Source organism: Pectinophora gossypiella, chromosome 21 (assembly GCF_024362695.1).
Source record: "Pectinophora gossypiella chromosome 21, ilPecGoss1.1, whole genome shotgun sequence".
NCBI lineage: Eukaryota > Metazoa > Arthropoda > Insecta > Lepidoptera > Gelechiidae > Pectinophora > Pectinophora gossypiella.
This window is the reverse complement of record NC_065424.1, coordinates 2,723,554-2,742,273: the sequence shown is the minus strand read 5'-3', so window position 1 is coordinate 2,742,273 and position 18,720 is coordinate 2,723,554. Positions and strand designations below refer to the sequence as shown.

The following is an 18,720-nucleotide window of genomic DNA, read 5'->3' as shown; positions in this document are numbered from 1 at the left end:
GCTTTTGCTAGCGACGAACGGCTTAACGTGCCTTTGGTAACGTGGTTAGTGAAGGAGTATGATCCACACTCTACCCTCTCGATGATTGACGGAACGCGTGTCCTCAGCAGTGGTTTATGTATAAAAAAGCACGGCTAATGCGAGGACGGGGTAGTGTATGAATATTTTCTCTCTTTCTCTCAGGGTAGATCGCTGATCGAACTAGTGCTTTCGCCTTCCTCTCCAGCACGTCGCACTATGGATCGAAAAATGGCTTTCATAGACATAGAGATTTCAAATTTTAAGTGGCGGTTTTTTTGCTGGAAATAGCTTCTATTCGCGGTAAACACGCTCGGTCTGCGATTGTTAAAGTTAAGCAACTTTCGCAAAGGCCGGTCATAGGACGGGTGACCACAAAAAAAAAATTTTTCATGTCGAGCTCCTCCGTGCTACGGAAGCCACGTGAAGCCGTTAGTCCCGGCTGCATTAGCAGTCGTTAATAAGCATCAATCCGCACTGGGTCCGCGTGATGGTTTAAGTCCCGTTCTCCCTATCCATTCACAGAATCAACTCGGGTATCATTTTCCTATATAGTAATAGGTAATAGAAGCTATCATCATCATCAACCCATTAAACGTCCCCATTGCTGGGGCACGAGCCTTCCCTATGGATGGATATGGAGATCGGGCCTTAAACCATCACGCGGGCCCAGTGCGGATTGATGGTTATTAACGACTGCTAATGCAGCCGGGACCAACGGCTTAACGTGCCTTCTTCTTCCTTCCAGCTCGAGATGAAAACTGGAATGGATGGTTAAAATACCGTATAACAATTGTTTCCCCTTCTCGTTAGAAGACTCATTAGTCTGAGTATGGGCACCTGTATGTACTGGTACGGGGTGTATAAGTGACATCATAACGAATACTGAGGGGGCTATTTAGCTCATTATTCTGAGTTAATATCAAGTGGAATTTTCGATCGCAAAAGTATAGAATTGAAAATAATAAAAAAATAAATAAAAAAAAACATGAATTTTGCAACGGAAAATTCCACTTCATTTTCACTCAGAATCATGGTCGGAATCATCCCCCTCAGTATTCGTTACGATGTCACTAACACCCTGTATTTGTAGGAAAGTAAGAATGCTATGTAAGGATAATGAATGGGAATTTGATTGTTTATGGTATGAAAGGAGGATGGTTAATGAATGGGACGTAGTGAGTTTTTAAAAGTAAGAAAGGAGAGTCTTTGGTGCGATGTCGGACGGGAGGGAGGATTTCGGTTTTAATATAGGGGGTGTGTGTGTATAAAAAGGAGTAAAGACATTTAAAAAATATCCGAGTTATTTCATTATCCCACATATAAATACTGTACTGTGTCTCTTAGGAATAACAATCCCTGAACAGCATTGTGTAGTGCTGTAATGGTGTTCTTTTGTAAATTGATGATTTGATCATCATTAAACGCTCTAAACTATGAGGCTGGCATTACCACCAAGAGTGGCTCAAGCCTCGAAAAAAATTAGATAAAAACGAAAAAAGCATAAATACAGCTCAATATCCAAGTATGTTGAAAAATAAAAACAACATACGCTAGGTATAAACTTAAGTATATTTCAATTATAAAATTAACTAACGATACAAAAATGCCATTATCATAATTCATAAAATTAAAACGAAATTTCATACGCGCATACAGTGTGACTTACCTACTTACTTACCTAGTAAATGCTTGAATCAGTCAATCTTCTTTCAAACTTTAAAATGTCAGTACTTAAATATACACAAACAAAAATCCTAAAGTAAATAGCTATAAATGAGTTATCATAAATTAAACAATAATCTGACAGCTTTAACGGGAGTGTTTTTAACGGGACTTTTATAAGGTTCATATTTCTGTGGGGTCTTTCTTGGCGATCTACGTGGAGAGAAGGAAATAACCATTTGTTTATTTGTCTGTTTACTTTGGTTCTCATTATGTTTATCTGAGTTCTTATGCTGCTCATCTAAGTTCTTATGTTGTTTGTCTAAGTTCTTGTTCTGTTTTCTTAGTTCCTTGTAAGCAGCCTCCAATATTCTTTGCTTCCAGTCCTCATATGGTTCTATTTGTGGTTCTGTTATTTGTTCATCTTTTTTTATTACTTCACCATCTACGTCCATCTTGTCTTCTTGTTCTGTAATATGCGCATGTTGGCATTAAATATAGAGATATATTTAAGTCTGTAGTCCCTAGATGTATGCAGAGCCATAAGCCTTCACAAAAGTAGGATGAAAAATAAATAAATATAAAAAAGGATATGATATATAAATATATCATCATTATAGAAGAAATACTCTTAGACAATTAATACAAAGTTCACAACCCCATGAAAATGAAATGAGTTCTAAAGGGTTGATGATTGCAAACTTGTTTTGCTATTAAATTACATAAGCTTACGGGTATATTGTTGAGCCAACTGTGTTAGTATTAACTTAATAACTCATTAGTGTAAGTCATGCGTCAGCAGGGTTTGAACAGGCGATTGAGAAGCTAGCCGGTGTGCTAGACGACCACAGTGACTACCGTAAATTAATTAAATTACTTACCTATAACATCAGTTTTAGCAGACTTTCCTCTCTTCTTCTTAGCTACGGCAAACTTTTTGTCTGTGAACTTCGTCCATTCCATGTCCAACTTCCCCCACTGCCCCGGCTTCAGCTGGGATTTGTCCACCAGTTTACTCTTTGGTACTTTCACTTTGCTTATCCTGCAAATGTAAAATAATATGTAATACTTAAGTACATATGTCTTTTTTTATAACTTTATAGCTAACCTAAAATTTTAGTTTTATTCGTTTACAATTTGTAGTGTTTATATCCATAACTGAATAATTAGAATTAGATATTTACCTAAAAACAAATAATTTGCAAAAACTAGTTCCTGTTTTATCATAATATTAGCTATTACCCGCGACTTCGGACACATACCTACAACCCTATCATTAAAACAAAGGCAAAGTTTCATACAAACTTTTCTACCCATTTTACCCCCTTAGGGGCTGAATTTCGCAAAATCCCGTCTTAATGACGTCACCTACGTCCTAAAAATGAACATCCATACAAAGTTTAAGACTCTTAGCACTTGTAGTTTCTGAGATTTTGTGATGAGTGAGTCAGTCAGTGATCTTTCCCTTTTATATATTAGATAATGAAAATACATATTCTAAAGATCATCTTTATAATATTACCTGCAAGCTTGATGAACTGCCATACAAACATACTGTGGCAGAGACATGTCAAGTTCCTGAAAAAATACGAGCAGTATTATTCACAAATACAGATTATTTTTTCCCCTTTGAAGTAATAATTTGGGAAAATATTAATATGTACATTCCATGGTAGAGACCATATAAGCAGAGTGCTTACCCCAACGGGAAATAGGCGTGATCTTATTTTGTGTGTATGTATTTAAAGGTACAATATACTAGTGATAAGTAATAGTATTCTGGAAGATTCCAGAAAACCTTTGTAATAAATGTAATATTATATGTGGTATAATATTTCTGTCTAATTTAGTATTCTACTTACAATTTTAGCAGTCCTCCTGTACTCTTCCAGTATCCTCTCAGCCAGTTCCTGCACATTGCACTGCAGCATCAGACACAGCCCCGGCACTGTCAACCGGTCTGTGTTTAACTCAAGCAGGTTCTCCACAATCTTCTTGCTGTTTGTGTAAGATGGAGATTTCAGGCCAGAACATTTGATGGCTGTTTTCTGTTAATTTGAACAAAGGTGCAAATGAACATAAGAAAATAAGAAATAAACTTGTAAATTATTTTGCAAGACACACGGTATTAAATGGCAATTGACATAATTTATTTAGGTGGACCAGTCGGGGTTACATAAACTGTTTACAATATTTTAGAAAAACAGGTTCTTGGTGGGACCAGCAACATAAAATATTTTTACCAGATCCAAATCAAATTTGAAGAATGATGCAGCCAAATCTAAGCATATAACAGCTTTAGCGGTGTCTGTGATAGTGTTGGCTGTAGACTTCATTTGCAGCAGACGTTCGAACTCTGCGGCTTTACTGAAAAAAGAAGATAATTATAAAGAAGTTTGTTAAGGTTAGGTTTCCATGACTTAAGTTTGTTTTCTCATTTTTCGGATAATTTAGACCTTGAAGACTTATGCACAGTGATGTCCCTACACGGAAATAATACTAAAAAGTACAGTAGAGAGTAATTCCATATAAAATAATCAAATTAAAAGCCAACTTTACACGTAAATATTAATGACTGATAAATACCTTAAAACTTTATCTTCGTCGTTCAAGCCAAGTTTTACAGCCATAAGCTGGAGAGTTTTACTCTGTTTCCCCATTATAAATTTTACAGTTTGACCAATTTATTAAAATAGAATAATAAATTAAACAAACTGGAACCTTTAGGCGGTTAGCGGTCCAACTGTTTTTATTCGTTCAATTTTGACAACGGTGAAGAACGTTTAGATCGTCAGCTGATTATCATTCGTTCACTCATCTATATTGTCTATGAACGGCATTTATAAAACAGTTACTGATTTTAATAACGGTTGTAACGAGTCGATAACTAATAAATAACGGTTAGTTGAATGCAAAAACAGCCTGAAAAATATCTTCTATCTCTATTTATTTTCCTAATTTAAAAAGAGATGTGAGATCACCGACATGTTGGAAAGATTGATAACAGAGATGAATATTTTTTTTATTACCTAAGACCTCGTTTTATATATTAAATAAAGTAATATAATATTACAAAGAATAATAACCGAATTTTTGGTTGATATTTTTCCCAAAAATAATCTTGATTTAGATTTGACCACGCCCCTTTATCTCGATTTAACTGAAACTTCAATGATAAAACACCTTTTCGTAATATCAGCGGCGACATGTTGATTTTTTTCATAGGTTCTGTGAAGCCGATACGGATCGCTGTCATTGCTACAAAATGTCTTTGTAGTTATCAGGGTGTAGGTCATATAATTGTAGACTTATTAACTAATCCGTGCTAATTTCCGTATGTTTAAACGATTATAAAGAAAAAGAAGAGGATCCGCTCCACCCGAAATCAGGGGTGGGTATGCAGTGATAGACCAATATAGATTTGTATCAAAATAATCTCAAGCTATTTATAAATATTATTTTCTCGGCTTTTACTTATGTTCAAACGTTAATAGTAACGTCTGGTCTATAATTATCTCGTGAAAGTTTATAAATATTACAGTATTCCATGGTGGTGTGGTGAGAAAAGTCGGGTCATTATAACTGAAGGTTGCCATTTTTTAGTGGGATAAATCAGTGTGTGGTGGTACTGGGCGTGATCTGTGCCGTCGTGCGGTGTTGGGGAGACGTGGGGGCGACCGCTACCCAAGTGTCGGAGTCTCCCGCGAGTGCGTGCCGTGTGCTGTCGCTTCGCCCCCAGTGTGAAGTGTGTGTGTGGTTGCAGGTAGCTATGCAAGTGGTGTCAGTGCGTTCGAGGTAATACAGTGGTCGCGGTTGGACTGATGATGAGGGCACATTGAGAGGCACCACGGCTTCCTCAGTGGCGGGCGGCGCGCGGGGAGCGGAGTCTCCTTCGCAGGCCAACCAGGACACGGTCGACAACGCCACTCCCACCTGCTGGTGAGTCCCATCATAACAACACACTTGCAAACAAACACCAACAACCCCCCTAATCTAGAAATCTTTTAACCTGTTGGCATGGAATCTTCCAATACTAGGTACTTGATAAGTGCTTCTCAATGGGATTTTTATCATTATCAAACTTGTAACTATCCATATTCTTAATATTTTGATGTGGCAAGAGGTGAACTCTAGATTCCATAGTATTTTTGTTTCTTAACATGAAACAATTGGCAGTCAAGTCACTGAAAATGTTTATATCAACTGTAATTGAATGTGATCATCAGAAAATGGTGCCTATTCTGGTAGACACAAACTTAATATTAATTTGGTTTGACAGTTCCAATACTATCTCTGTCTCTTTCATGCACTCAGTGTTAGAGAAGGATAGCACTATTTTTAGAACTGTCAAATTAAGTTAAGATTAAACATGTTTGGCAGAATCTGCACCAAAGGTTAAATCATTGAAATTAAGATAGACGGCATGTTTAGTTTATATCATATAGGCTAGTTTATATGAATTTTGAAAAAAGAAAATTTGTCCTAAGATGTTCGGGCTAATCTCGAGAACCACTGAATGTATTTGCATGCAGTTTCTGCATATTGCTTTGACTTGCATTTCTCTAAAAAATAAGAAATTGTTTCCCATGTAAAGCCGGGTGAAGTCACAAGTCTCTTGTCTCCTTTCAAATACAATTTACTAAAGCTGCTGCAGCTGAATTACTGTCTAACCTCAAAGAGATGTAACAGAACTTTAAAAATATAGAAAAATCAAATTCCAAAGAGATTTTAAGTACACTGATAAAATCTTTTTGAAACATAAACTCTTTTAATACAACTTTTTTTTAATTGTAATACCTAACTTCCACTACCTACTCCCTTCTAGATTCTTCTTCATTGTTCTTATTTAGAAAACAAGACTATACTCCTGTTTTGTTTATCCTCCATTGAAAGTGTATGATGATTTCTTAAGAAATGTACCTATCTGTAAATGGTTTGCATTGTAGTTGGGTAGGTGGAAACTCATTGTATATTCTTGAGGCCACACAATAACAATGACTATTAATTATTTAAAATTTTCATCTCCAGCTGTCTTTTTATTATATTCTATTTAGAATAATAACATACAGTTTTGTAAAAAAAATTGGTAATCCATTTCATTTTTTTTCTTGCCCCACTACTTGTCAAAAGCCCCCTTTGAGCTTTCACTTATCCTTATCTCGAGTTACCTTTATCCAGTCTGTCTCAAGCACATATAAGTTGTCTTCCCATCACTGCTTCTACTTCTGCATTCATAATGAGTCCATTCTGTTATAGTGGTTAAATGGTCGAAAAAAATATAAGTGAGTAACTCATCATTAGCCTTATCACAGGATCCGGTTACTTAACCTAAAGATTTGATAAGTCTAGTTTTTTCATAGAAGCAACTCCATTTTTGACCTACCAACCTGCATAGGGAAATTCAGCCCAATACAAATTTGGTCACATACCTCCAAAAATGCATTCTTCAAGAATGTGGGATGTTTTCCTTCACCGCTGAGCATGTGTGAATCATTTATGATCCAAACATGAATTCGACAATAATTGGTTTAGGCCTGTGCTGGATTTGAACCTGCGACCTCAAAGTGAGATGCAAACATTCTACCAACTAGGATACCATGGCTCTTATAAGTAGCTAACTGTAATTAAAAAATGTTGCATATAAGCAACATGATTCTGTCTTGACATCAGCAGTTTGTCTAAAAACATGTTTTTTATGTATGACCTTGAACTGAAAACATAATATCTTAGTATGTCAAAAGACTGCACACACTTTTCAATTATCCATAGTTGTCAATATTGCCAAAGCACTTGTCGCACATAAAAAATCTATTTACAATTGATAATCATCAAATATTTTCATATATGCAGTAAATTTTATTGCTCTATGTGGATTATATTTACAATTCTTAGACAGCTGTATTACCACATTCCAGCTTTATGAATATTACAATCTATAAATAGTCCAGAATATAGTGATATAGAATAATCTTATTGACACTATAAAAATAAAACTATAAATAACAAAAACCAACCTTTGCATGTTTTTTTATTAACTGTTCAATTCTAAATGGACTTAGGGTATTCTTCAACTTGGCCATTCATATGTAAATGGTTAGAATATAGCTGGATTGTTTATCTTAAATGGCACATAAAATGACTTTAAAATATTGCCTAATATCTACTATTTAATACTTATGTTATGATAATAATTTGCAATATCCTCTCTCCTATAAAATGAAATATAATTAATCTAAGATCATATCCAGTATTGAAAATATATGCCAAAACAGTCATAAAAGCCATTCAGTCTAGATAAAATTTTTATGATATAATAAACCATGATAATATCAAAGAAAACACTGCATTTTCGATTGCACGCTTAATCTGTATTAGTCTTTATGTTTTCAGTATTGAAGTTCTAACAATATATCTTGAACCATAATGGTGTCTGGACAACAGCCCAGTCCATGTTGAAGAGACACATTCTTATTGTAGCTGTTTCTGATAACTTATACGTAAAATGGCCATAACATTTAAACAGCCGATAAACGCTGGGCACACCTCCTCTCAATCAACCAGAGGAGGTATAGAGCATACTCACTCTTCCACTGCAGGTTTGTAGAGGTGTTTTACGGCTAATGGCCAGGACCAACTTAACGTGCCTATCGAAACACAAAATATAGACTTGAAATCATCTTAAGTATGTTGTAAAGTTGCAATCCAATTTAAAGCTGCTATGTCTGTCTGCCTACCCCAGTATCACATGTGTTCTGTCATTTGAACGTGCAATAACGAAAGGTCGGTACTCACTGAACGCGTGTTCGAAACGTGCGCAGGGTTTTTGACTTTCATGTAGCATCTCCATATAATTTTGGTTTGCTATCACGCGCAGTGCGACGTATACCGCTGCCAACCAATAGACGCAGTGAATGCTATCTACGTAGATAAACTTCGTACGGCTATTGGTCGATCGAGGTATTACTGTCTTCGCTCCACACGCGATAGTAAACCCATGCTGCGACCGCTACTTCATCTGATCTGTTGGCGAATCAATTCGCCTAAATACATTATGATAATAAATGAAGAAGAAACTAACTTGAAGTCACTCAACGTGCACGTTCGGTGTGTGCCGGCCTTTATACATGTCTAACTAGAGAGTTGAGAGAGCCTTGTCATAACTTCATGGTCTGTCAAAAGATACTTCAATGAAGAGACTCGACAGTTCAAGAAATAAGGATTAAAGCATGTGTTGAATGCATAATGTATTGAACGTATGACATAGACATTAGTGGGGGAATAACATGAAATATGGATCATTTATTTAATACAATTCCTGCAGCACAATTGGCAGTTTTAAAAGCTCAAGCGTAATGTTGTAACGTTATGAAGCAATAAAATCGAATGGACGTTTAATTTCATGCATATTTTTACGTCTTCAACCTCAACATATAACATAGAATCTTCATATTGTCCAATTGTGATTCTGTGTTTTCATGTGTACAATAACCACCTTTAAGTATTACATCAGTAAGTAGTAACCGGGACCAATGGCTTAACGTGCCTTCCGAAGCACGGATGTCACTTTTTGGTCAATCAGGTGATCACCCTGTAATGTCCTAACAAAACTAGGGATCACAAAGTGATTTTTGTGATGTGTCCCCACCGGGATTCGAACCCGGGACCTCCGGATCGTGAGCCCATCGCTCAACCACTGGACCATGGAAGCCGTATGTATGAAAACAGAATTAAAAAAGTATTAGGATAAAACGGGATTAGATAATACATTAGATAAAGTCAGATCACTAGCAAGAAATCCTGATGTTCGTCAAAGAATCCTGAAGAAATCCAAAAGTGCTCCAATGGATGAGTAGCCTAAGAGTGTATGACCAGTCACACCTTTTTAAATCAAATCAAATCAAATATACTTTATTGCACAGAACTAAAATTTCAACAATCAGACATAACACATGAATACAGTACAATTTGGGCGGCCTTATTGCTCTAGAGCAATTTCTTCCAGGCAACCAACAAAAGGAGACAAACATTTACAACATTAAATTGTTATACTAGATTATTTCTTGGAAAAAATGATACAAACCCAACTGTTATGATAATTGTCCCTATTGTTTACATTTTCTCAGAAAATGTAATTTACAAATCATTGTTTTAAATATGGTTTAGTTGATGTTTGTTTTATTTTTCGGTTTAATAAATTAAATGACATTGTACATCTAATGCTGAGCTGATATTTGACATGAATCATATACATACATACATAAACTCACGCCTATTTCCTGCCGGCATAAGCATAGACTATGGAATATCATTTGCTTCGATCCTGACACACTTCTCTTGCTTCCTCCACACTCATCAATCGTTTCATACGCGCCCGCATGTTCAGAGTAGATCGTACTAAACACTTTCTAAGAGTATCGCCAATTTGGTCAATGTACGTGCTTCCAAGTCATTCTCTGCCAGCCCTACCGACGACCTAAAGATATTTGAAATAATAAAACAAAACTTGTTTTTAAACCGTTAATAACTGCAAAAAATTAACGGATTTCGTCAGCTTCCTTTGAACAGCTGATAGGAAAACACTGATAAGAGATCTTTTCCCGGTGTTGGGATAGTTAAAGATAAGGAAAAAGATTCAAATGTTGTTATTAATTTATTACACAAGAAGTACAATGTAATGAGTCATTTATCCATCATAAAATTGGGAGGGTTTTAACACACAATGAGTCAACGGAAGCTGATATTTAAACACATGTCAGTTTGTGCAGTGCGCAAAGTGTAACATCTCCATGTCAGAAATTGTATTAAGAAGACACGCGGGCGCGGTGGCGTCTAGTCCATACAAAACTTATTTTCATTTCCTTTCCTGGATGTTATTGTACTTTACTAGCAAATATTGTCACACTGAGTAAACGCCTCCCCTTCATTTCTCCCTGGATAATAGCACCCTTTTTACCATCGGACTCTACAGGGTGTTAGTAACATCGTAACGAAAACTTTGAGAGATGATCATCATGATTCTGATTATACTAATCTGCCATGCACTACCATGGTTGTCTTTTCACCTTTTAGAAACTAGCTTTTAATATAAATTTATTGTTATAACGTACTTTTTTTCATATAAATATCCTGACAATACGTAACTTAGACTTAGAATAAATAGAATAAAAATAAAAACTTGGCAAGTTAACAGAGAGTGTCTTAAGTATTTTGAATTCCATATTGATTGTGATTTTGATGGACAATAGGGGATTATTAAATATTATCTGCTGCCTGTCTTACGTGCTATATCAATTCATGGGCGACAAGGTCCCAAACTGTCACTAAGTTTACCTTAGACACCAACGACGGCCTCTGTGGTCCAGTGGTTGAGCGATGCTCACAATCCAGAGGTCCCGGGTTCGAGTCCCGGTGGGGACAAATCACAAACATCACTTTGTAATCCCTAGTTTGGTTAGGACATTACAGGCTGATCACCTGATTGTCCAAAAAGTAAGATGATCCGTGCTTTGGAAGGCACGTTAAGCCGTTGGTCCCAGTTACTACTTACTGATGTAAGTACACCAGGGTTGATGGGGTTGATAATCCACCTCACAACCCACACGATAGAAGAAATTAGACACCAAAATCATGTGTCACTAAAAGTTGTCTTGACGCGATTTGTGACTCCGCCTCGCGGCGATAATGATCCGCATTGACTAGTTAACAGAGACTCTAAATGCAGATGAAAAAAAATATTAAATGTGATTTTGACACTTCATAAATGTTAAAAACTGTACATTCTGCAAAAGCAACAAGCTATTGCGATCGAGGGTATAAAAGCACGTTTACTGCTTTCTTGTAAACAAACTGTGTGACAGCCTATCTGTCAGATAAATGCCGGTTATACTGCCAGATAAGTTTTGGATAGAATCATCAGGATATCAGATACTTATCAGCAAGTGCTGAAGCAGTATACATTTCCTGTAATAATACAGCAATGGCGCTGCCCTCAACAATAATAACGGACTTTATATGTCTAAAACAATGACTCTTAGAGTCCCTTCATTGAGTGTTGATTATAAAAACAATCGCTTATTAATACAAGACAGACCTTGAGGAAACCACTGGATTAACTACTGGTGTTTATTACACTGTGGCCGCAAGATAATACATCGATTAAGTTTACTATACTAACAGCCTCCGTGGTGTAGTGGTTAGAATATTGCGCTCACGAACTGGAGGCCCGGGTTCAATTCGGGACTTTGTGAGTATGTCCTTTGTTTGGCTAGGACATTGCAGGCTGAGTCACCTGGTTGTCCGAAAAATTAAGATGATTCCGTGATGAGAAGTCACGCTAAGTGGTTGGTCCCGAGCTACTAGTCCAAATGCCTCCACTAACCCGCGTTGGAGCAGCGTGGTGGAGTATGCTCCACACTCCCTCCAATGGGACGCGTATAGGCTGGTTATGTAGAAGTTTACTAAGATAGATTATTTGTGTTTGTGATGACCAAGGAGTAGTTAATAAGCTTGTGAAGCGAATTTGGAAAGGGAAGTTACGTTTACATGAAAACGTTTAGGTTTGTGGATAGTGTAGTCCACGAAGGCATCGCACCATAAGCGTTCCGCTGCCACGAGTTACACGGTTTTGTATGTAAGCAGTAACAAGCCTCCGTGGAATAATGAGTAGGCATGGCGGCTTTCGTGGTCCATTCGGTGGATCCGCATATCTCGGGTTTGAATCAAAATCACTGTTCAATGCAAATCCAAAGTCACTGTTCACTGTGGGGACATTGCACCAAAATCACTTTGTGATAACTAAGTTGGTTAGGACATTACTGGCTAATCACCCGATTGTCCGAAAGTAAGATGATCCGTTGTTCGGACAGCACGTTAAGCAGTCGATTCAAGCTATTATTTACTTAAGGAAGTGTGTAGTCGTTACATGAGTCAAGTTAGAGGCCTTTAGCGGCTCAATAGTTGTCTTTCTATGTGACTTAACGAAACAGGCAGACGGGACTCCGCCTATGCACATTTGCAGCGCACGAGGTGTTGTCCATGTTGCTATGTGTTGCCAGCCTTAGTAACCCTGACACCACCAGGGTTGTTAGGTCGGGTCACTGACTTCACAATGAGAGAAGAAGAATCGGATTAAAAAAAATGTTCAAATTTGCGTTCAGTTTGCTTGGTCATTAGACAGAATTTTATAAGTTAACTTTCTCCACGCAGCAACATCAGTTAGCAACAGGTGCAACGAAACGCTTATCATCTCCGTAAACACGCGACTATAAATATAACATTTACCTACTTTAGTATTTTTACATATAACATCATGACATAAGCTCGCGACCATATCCTGATTGGGGTGGTCAGGTACATCCTTCGCAAGATGAACTATGTATCCACGCCTCACCGAGCTTTCTGTTATACCAAAGTGGTGATGAGCCGTATCGCCGCCGTCTATAATTAGTTAAATACAATCTTGAATTACCAACGCGAGGTGAATTACCAACCTCATCAACCCTGGTGTCAGGGTTATTACTGAGCCGCCATAGGGCCCTGACATGACTCGTAACGACTACGTACTTACATCAATCAGTAAGTAATAACCGGGACCAACGGCTTAACGTGCCTTCCGAAGCACGGATCTTTTTACTTTTTGGACAATCAGGTAATCAGTCTGTCCTAACCAAACTAGGGGTTGTACTAGTTAAATACAATTAGTATTCATATCATCATTACTAGAGTTCTTCTTCTTCTAATCCTTTTATCCCCTGTTGGGATGTAGGGCTGGAATAACAGATTCCACTCCTCGTGATCTTTGGCAGCCTCTGTAGCTTGCTCCTTGTGCTTGTTTTCAACTCTCAGTCAACCGAGCGTCGCCAGGTCTCTTTTCGCCGCCCCATTTTTCGTTTCCCACGCGCACACCAGGGCAGAGCTCGTCGGGACGGGTGTTCCACAGGTCTTCTAAGGACATGACCAATCCACCGCCATTTTCGTGTGCGGATATCAGCCTCCACAGCATTTTGTCATATCATTACTAAACTGGGGATTATTTAAGTTATTTATTTATCTGGATAAACTAAAAACATGTGATAAGCAGATACTTCAGCTGCTTATCTTTCCCAATAAAAGTGAATCAAGGGACTGTGCCTTCCGGATCTTTAGTCGTCTCGGACCGCAGTGTGAATCGACAAAGAACTCTTTTTAAAAGGGTCGTTTAGCATGTCGGTGTGAATCGCTGAAGAAATTTCTTATAATCCGTCGATTTGGCTCGCAGTGGGTTCGGATAGTGCAGATAGTATTTATTTATTTTACCCTGTGTTCCAAATAGACCTATTCCAAAAAATACTTGAGCATTTCGTGCCGATCCAGCATGATAGTGTCCTCTTTAACAATACGATGCACCATCTAAACTTAATATTGAGCTAATAACGGTCCTTCAGTTAGTCTCATCAGTCATCACAGTCTTTCTTCAGACCAAGAGTAGTCTAAACCAAAATTCTTGTCGGAGAGTAATCTGATAAGGCATTTTTTGTATGTTCGCCTGACCCTTATCTTCCACTTCCGACTCTACCTTTGCGTACACCTCTTAAATCTGTATAGTTAGTACTCTTTCATTCATTTTCCCTGCATGCCCGATTGATCGAAGCATACGTCATCTCTCTATCATTATCCCGTTTTTCACATCGTCCGCTTACCTAACCTGGAGATTTGACAGGCCGGTTTTTTACCGAAGCGACTGCCTGTCTGACCTTCCAACCCGCGAAGGGAAAACCAGCCCAATACAGGTTAACTCACATAATTCCGAAAATGCATTCTCGGGAATGTCGAGGAAATCTCGCGATGTTTTCCTTCACCGTTGAGCACGTGATAATCATTTATGATCCAAACATGAATCCGAAAACAAATTCGACAATTATTGGTTTAGGCCTGTGCTGGATTCGAGCCTGCGACCTCAAAGTAAAAGGCAAGATTCTACTAACTGCAAGCCGACAAACCACGGCAAACATACCTTGTAGTCAAACAAATTTATTCATTATATTGTAGTTACAAAAAATATCGTCATATCTCGCCATTGATAGCAGCTTTTCTTTTCGCCCGCAATAAGTAGTAACGATAAAGGATAATATAGCTGTAATACGTATCCTAATGACAGAAGATGGAATGAATGCGTCTATATTTAGCGCACACCGCTACGGTTCTCACGCGCATGTATTGTTGAAGTTTTTGCGCGCGCGTCGTAATCAGTTCAATTTGAGGATAATACATAGTTGATTGGACGTCGGCGGTCGGTTTTTTTGAACGGAATTACTTGCAGTAGTATAAGTGGTGTAGCGAGTATAGTGACGGATTTGAGTCACGCACGCTGTTGTAGGAAACACTTGGCGTACCATGTGGCCGAAGGATAAGAAGTTTCCTTTTGTATGGAGTGTCTGAGATGTGGTAAGGCAATTGCCCCACCGCTGACGATGAGTGAGAAGCTATTAGAGCTAGAAACCAGGTACTACTTAGCGAGCTGCGAGAACCTAGTCTGTAGTTCCGATCTTAATATGACCCAATGTTCCAGTGCGACGGGCGATTACTAGCACCACTCGCTCGGGCGGAGGATCCCGTACAGAGTTATAAAATGACCACTCTGGTCTCAAGCGAGGATCGCTGAGCGAGTTTTATCTTCAATACCTCTTGCCGCTGCGACAAACTAGTGAGAGAGAGAGTTCTCGCTGGCAGTGTGAACATCCAGTGTCGCTACCGGCATGGGAGGCATCTCTTTATTCATTTGTTTGTTTCATAAGCGAGAAAATAGTCCATAGTTTATCGCTTCCTCGCCAGCGGTGGGACATATGCCTTAGCGTAGTTCCTGTAAAGTGTACTTAATGGTGCTTATTGAGTAATAACCAAAGTCCACGCGGACGGAGTCTCGGAAAGTTAGTGAACTATAAATAGCCGTAAAATCGGATCCCATAACGATGCCCATAGAGCTATAAATAGCAAATCGGCAGACATAATCAGGTAATTGATCTAAAAACGACAGGGTCAAGCCGCCGTGTCTAATCTCTTCGACAGCAAAAAACGGTTAAGCGTGAGTTGAGATCGAGATTGCCGATTAAAAAACAACGCGGATTTTAATTAAACATTTTGTAAATAAGGTGAACTTGAAGGCTTAATTGCATTTGAGGAGTTGTCTGATTCCTTTTTCCGGCTTAGGTGTATTAACAAGTAACTCCGCCCCGCGCCGCTTTGTATCGGGCGCTGATCTCACCCCCTCTGGGTCTTACTTTACTTTTAAATGGCCATAAGCCACTAAGGAGTAAGGGAGTAAGAAGAACGCGGACTGCCTATTTCGCTCGCACTTACGGTAAGAATATATACGTATATTTTTTGAGTGTTCAGGGTGTGAACTGGTGAGAGAGAGAGAAAATGTTTATTTTCTATAGTTCATTAAGTAAAATGATGTGACTGCTGTCAGAATATATTGTATTTTCCCATTAGGTTGTACATAATCTTTCTTACCTATTGACCCCGATTCCTGCAGATACCTAATTTTACTTTAAGGTCGTAAGGCCCAAATGCCTTTTAAAATCCAAATCCCATTGTTTAACTATTGTGTCTGGAAATCCAGGCGTTACGAGGTTAAGTTAAACCTGTCATTGTCTTATTCGCCGAAAAGGAACGGGACGGATTATTGACAGCTCTTAATATAAGAAGAATGAGTATATAAATGAATAACCCGGGCGAATCAAAAATCTCGCTGGTATGCAACCCGTTTGACGTGTGCTATCGACTTAATTCTATCGGGTTATTAGCCGATGTAAAATGTTTAGAGGGTTGTTTTAGATTTCTGCCTAAAATCGACGTGTGTTCCATAAATTTTATGCTTGTCGATTACCCGTCCCTTTCCTTTTCGGCGGATAACAAAACGACAGGTATAACTTAAAATAAAATTAGGAGGTGTCTACAGGAATTAGCACCATTGTCAAACTAATCATATAGGTATTTAACGTTGTTATAAAATGTTCAAATTGTAAAAAAGCAACTGTCCAAATTCTTCCGTGTTTACTGCCGATAGATCACAATAGAGGAAAGCTTACTTCGCTCGGTCGAACGACTTCTCAGTTTTTCCAAATCCACAGTGGATGGGCATTTCTTACTCAAGTTTTTTCCAAACAAACCAATCGAGCCGGTGAACCGTGGCGCATTTTATTACTTTTCCGTAAATAGGCGGCCTTAAAGTCGGTTAGTAACCCATTTGTAACTTATAACTGCTATGCTAATTGGTGCAGCGAAAACTATGTGGAAGTCAGGGCTACCACACTGGCCATCAATGCCGTTTATTTACCACCGTAAATACGGTGATAACACCATAGAATATTATGTAACAATACTACGTATAGAAGGGCAACTCTCCGCTCCCCACCAGCGGCTGAGTTAGGTTTACCTCACCCCCCTTGGTCTTTAGTCTTCAATCGTACGGGCGTCAGATGTCACAAACACAGATGCGCGTGTACGATAACGTCAATGTGTAGTGTCTTTTTTTATAATAATATGAAGTGTCCGGGGTGAGGTATGAATAAATCATCACCTTATAGTGAAAACCATGTATGTTTCATTTGAGAAATGACATTCGGAAGTGATTTTTGTCAATAAAATCTCGCAATAAATACGCTAAGGTTATAAAAATGTGTGGATCCATTTTTATTCAGAATGAAATTACATACATGACATACATACATATACAGCCTATATACCTCCCACTACTGGGCACAGGCCTCCCCTCAATCAACCGGAGGGGTATGGAGCATACTCCACTACCTTGCTCCACTGCGGGTTGGTGGAGAGAATGAAATTAATTAACAGAAATTGCCTCCGTGGTCTACTGGTTAGAGCGTTAGGCTCACGATTTTAAGGTCCGGGTTCGATTTCCGATGTGGACATTGTAAAATCACTTTGTGAGACTGCCCTTTGTTTGGTAAGGACTTTGCAGGTAAGTAAGATGATTCCGTGTCTCGGAGTGCTCTAACCCGCAGTGGAGCAGCGTGGTGGAGGCTCCATACCCTCTTCAGTTGACTGACGGGAGGCCTGTGCCTAGCAGTGGGACTTATATAGGCTATTTTTCTCTATAAGGATGATGGAATGGATAATTGAAGGTTGTTAGGATATCAGTGTGGCCAAGCTAAGCATATTTCTTTGGTACCATGTCACATTAACTTTTTTGACAAATTGAACTGTAAGTCTTACTAAATGACAAATATGTTAGTGCGACAGAGTCCTAATCTGGGTACATTATAGTGCTCATGACTGTACATAGGGATATAGGGACGGAAAAAGCGACTTTGTTTTATACTGTGTAGTAATAAATACATAATGCACAAATCAGTTACAATACTTACACAAAAAAGTATTCTGCCTGTTTGTTTACCTTTTCACTAAAGCAATTCAGATGAAGATTTACATTTAAATTGACAAGAGGTGTATTGAAGATCAGGGTATCCCTGTATCGAACGAGAACGAACGAACTTACTGTGCTCATCGAACTCGCGAGCGGAAAGCTAGTTTAAAAAAAACGTAAATAAATAAGACAGAGAGATCCAGTGCCATACCTCAAACGCGACTGACACCTTTAGGACTAACATGCGCAACGTGATAAAATTTAGTCACGGTCATTTTATCGATTCTGACGATATAATGTCGTTTTCCGATTAGTGCTAATATGTGAACCCAAATAAGTCATGTCGCTCTCTCAAAATACGAACAAAATCACGTGGCACGCATGTTAGCAAAAAAAAACAAATTTATCGATTTCGATAAAACTTATTGAATCGGTCGATAATTTTATCACGTTGCGCATGTTAGCCCTGCTGGTATATTTTCGAACGAACTTACTGTGCTCATCGAACTCGCGAGCGGAAAGCTAGTTTAAAAAAACGTAAATAAGACAGAGAGATCCAGTCCCATACCTCAGACGCGACTGACACCTGGTATATTTTTTGGTAACCACACTGCCGATAGAATTAGGTACCAAATCACTTTGCATACGTCGACGGCGACAACAAAAGCGTG

At 38.4% G+C, this 18,720-nt stretch overlaps 2 protein-coding genes across 2 annotated transcripts in view; one reads left to right on the top strand and one right to left on the bottom strand.

The window, feature by feature from the left end:
• Positions 1–1,567: 1,567 nt before the first annotated feature.
• LOC126376664 (origin recognition complex subunit 6) lies at positions 1,568–4,433 on the bottom strand. The gene is made up of 6 exons (XM_050024211.1): positions 4,270–4,433; positions 3,927–4,050; positions 3,546–3,731; positions 3,206–3,261; positions 2,565–2,725; positions 1,568–2,152 (listed from the first exon to the last, which is right to left on the bottom strand). Exons 1-6 carry the CDS (start codon positions 4,341–4,343, stop codon positions 1,803–1,805), a joined length of 951 nt encoding a protein of 316 aa, XP_049880168.1. The 5' UTR covers positions 4,344–4,433; the 3' UTR covers positions 1,568–1,802.
• A 450-nt stretch (positions 4,434–4,883) lies between these two features.
• Positions 4,884–18,720, top strand: part of LOC126376635 (guanine nucleotide-binding protein G(s) subunit alpha) — a 31,018-nt gene continuing 17,181 nt past the window's right edge. Inside the window, exons 1-2 of the mRNA XM_050024159.1 lie at positions 4,884–5,074; positions 5,447–5,622. The gene's annotated coding sequence lies outside the window, so the exon portion shown is untranslated. The remainder of the gene's footprint in view (positions 5,075–5,446; positions 5,623–18,720) is intronic.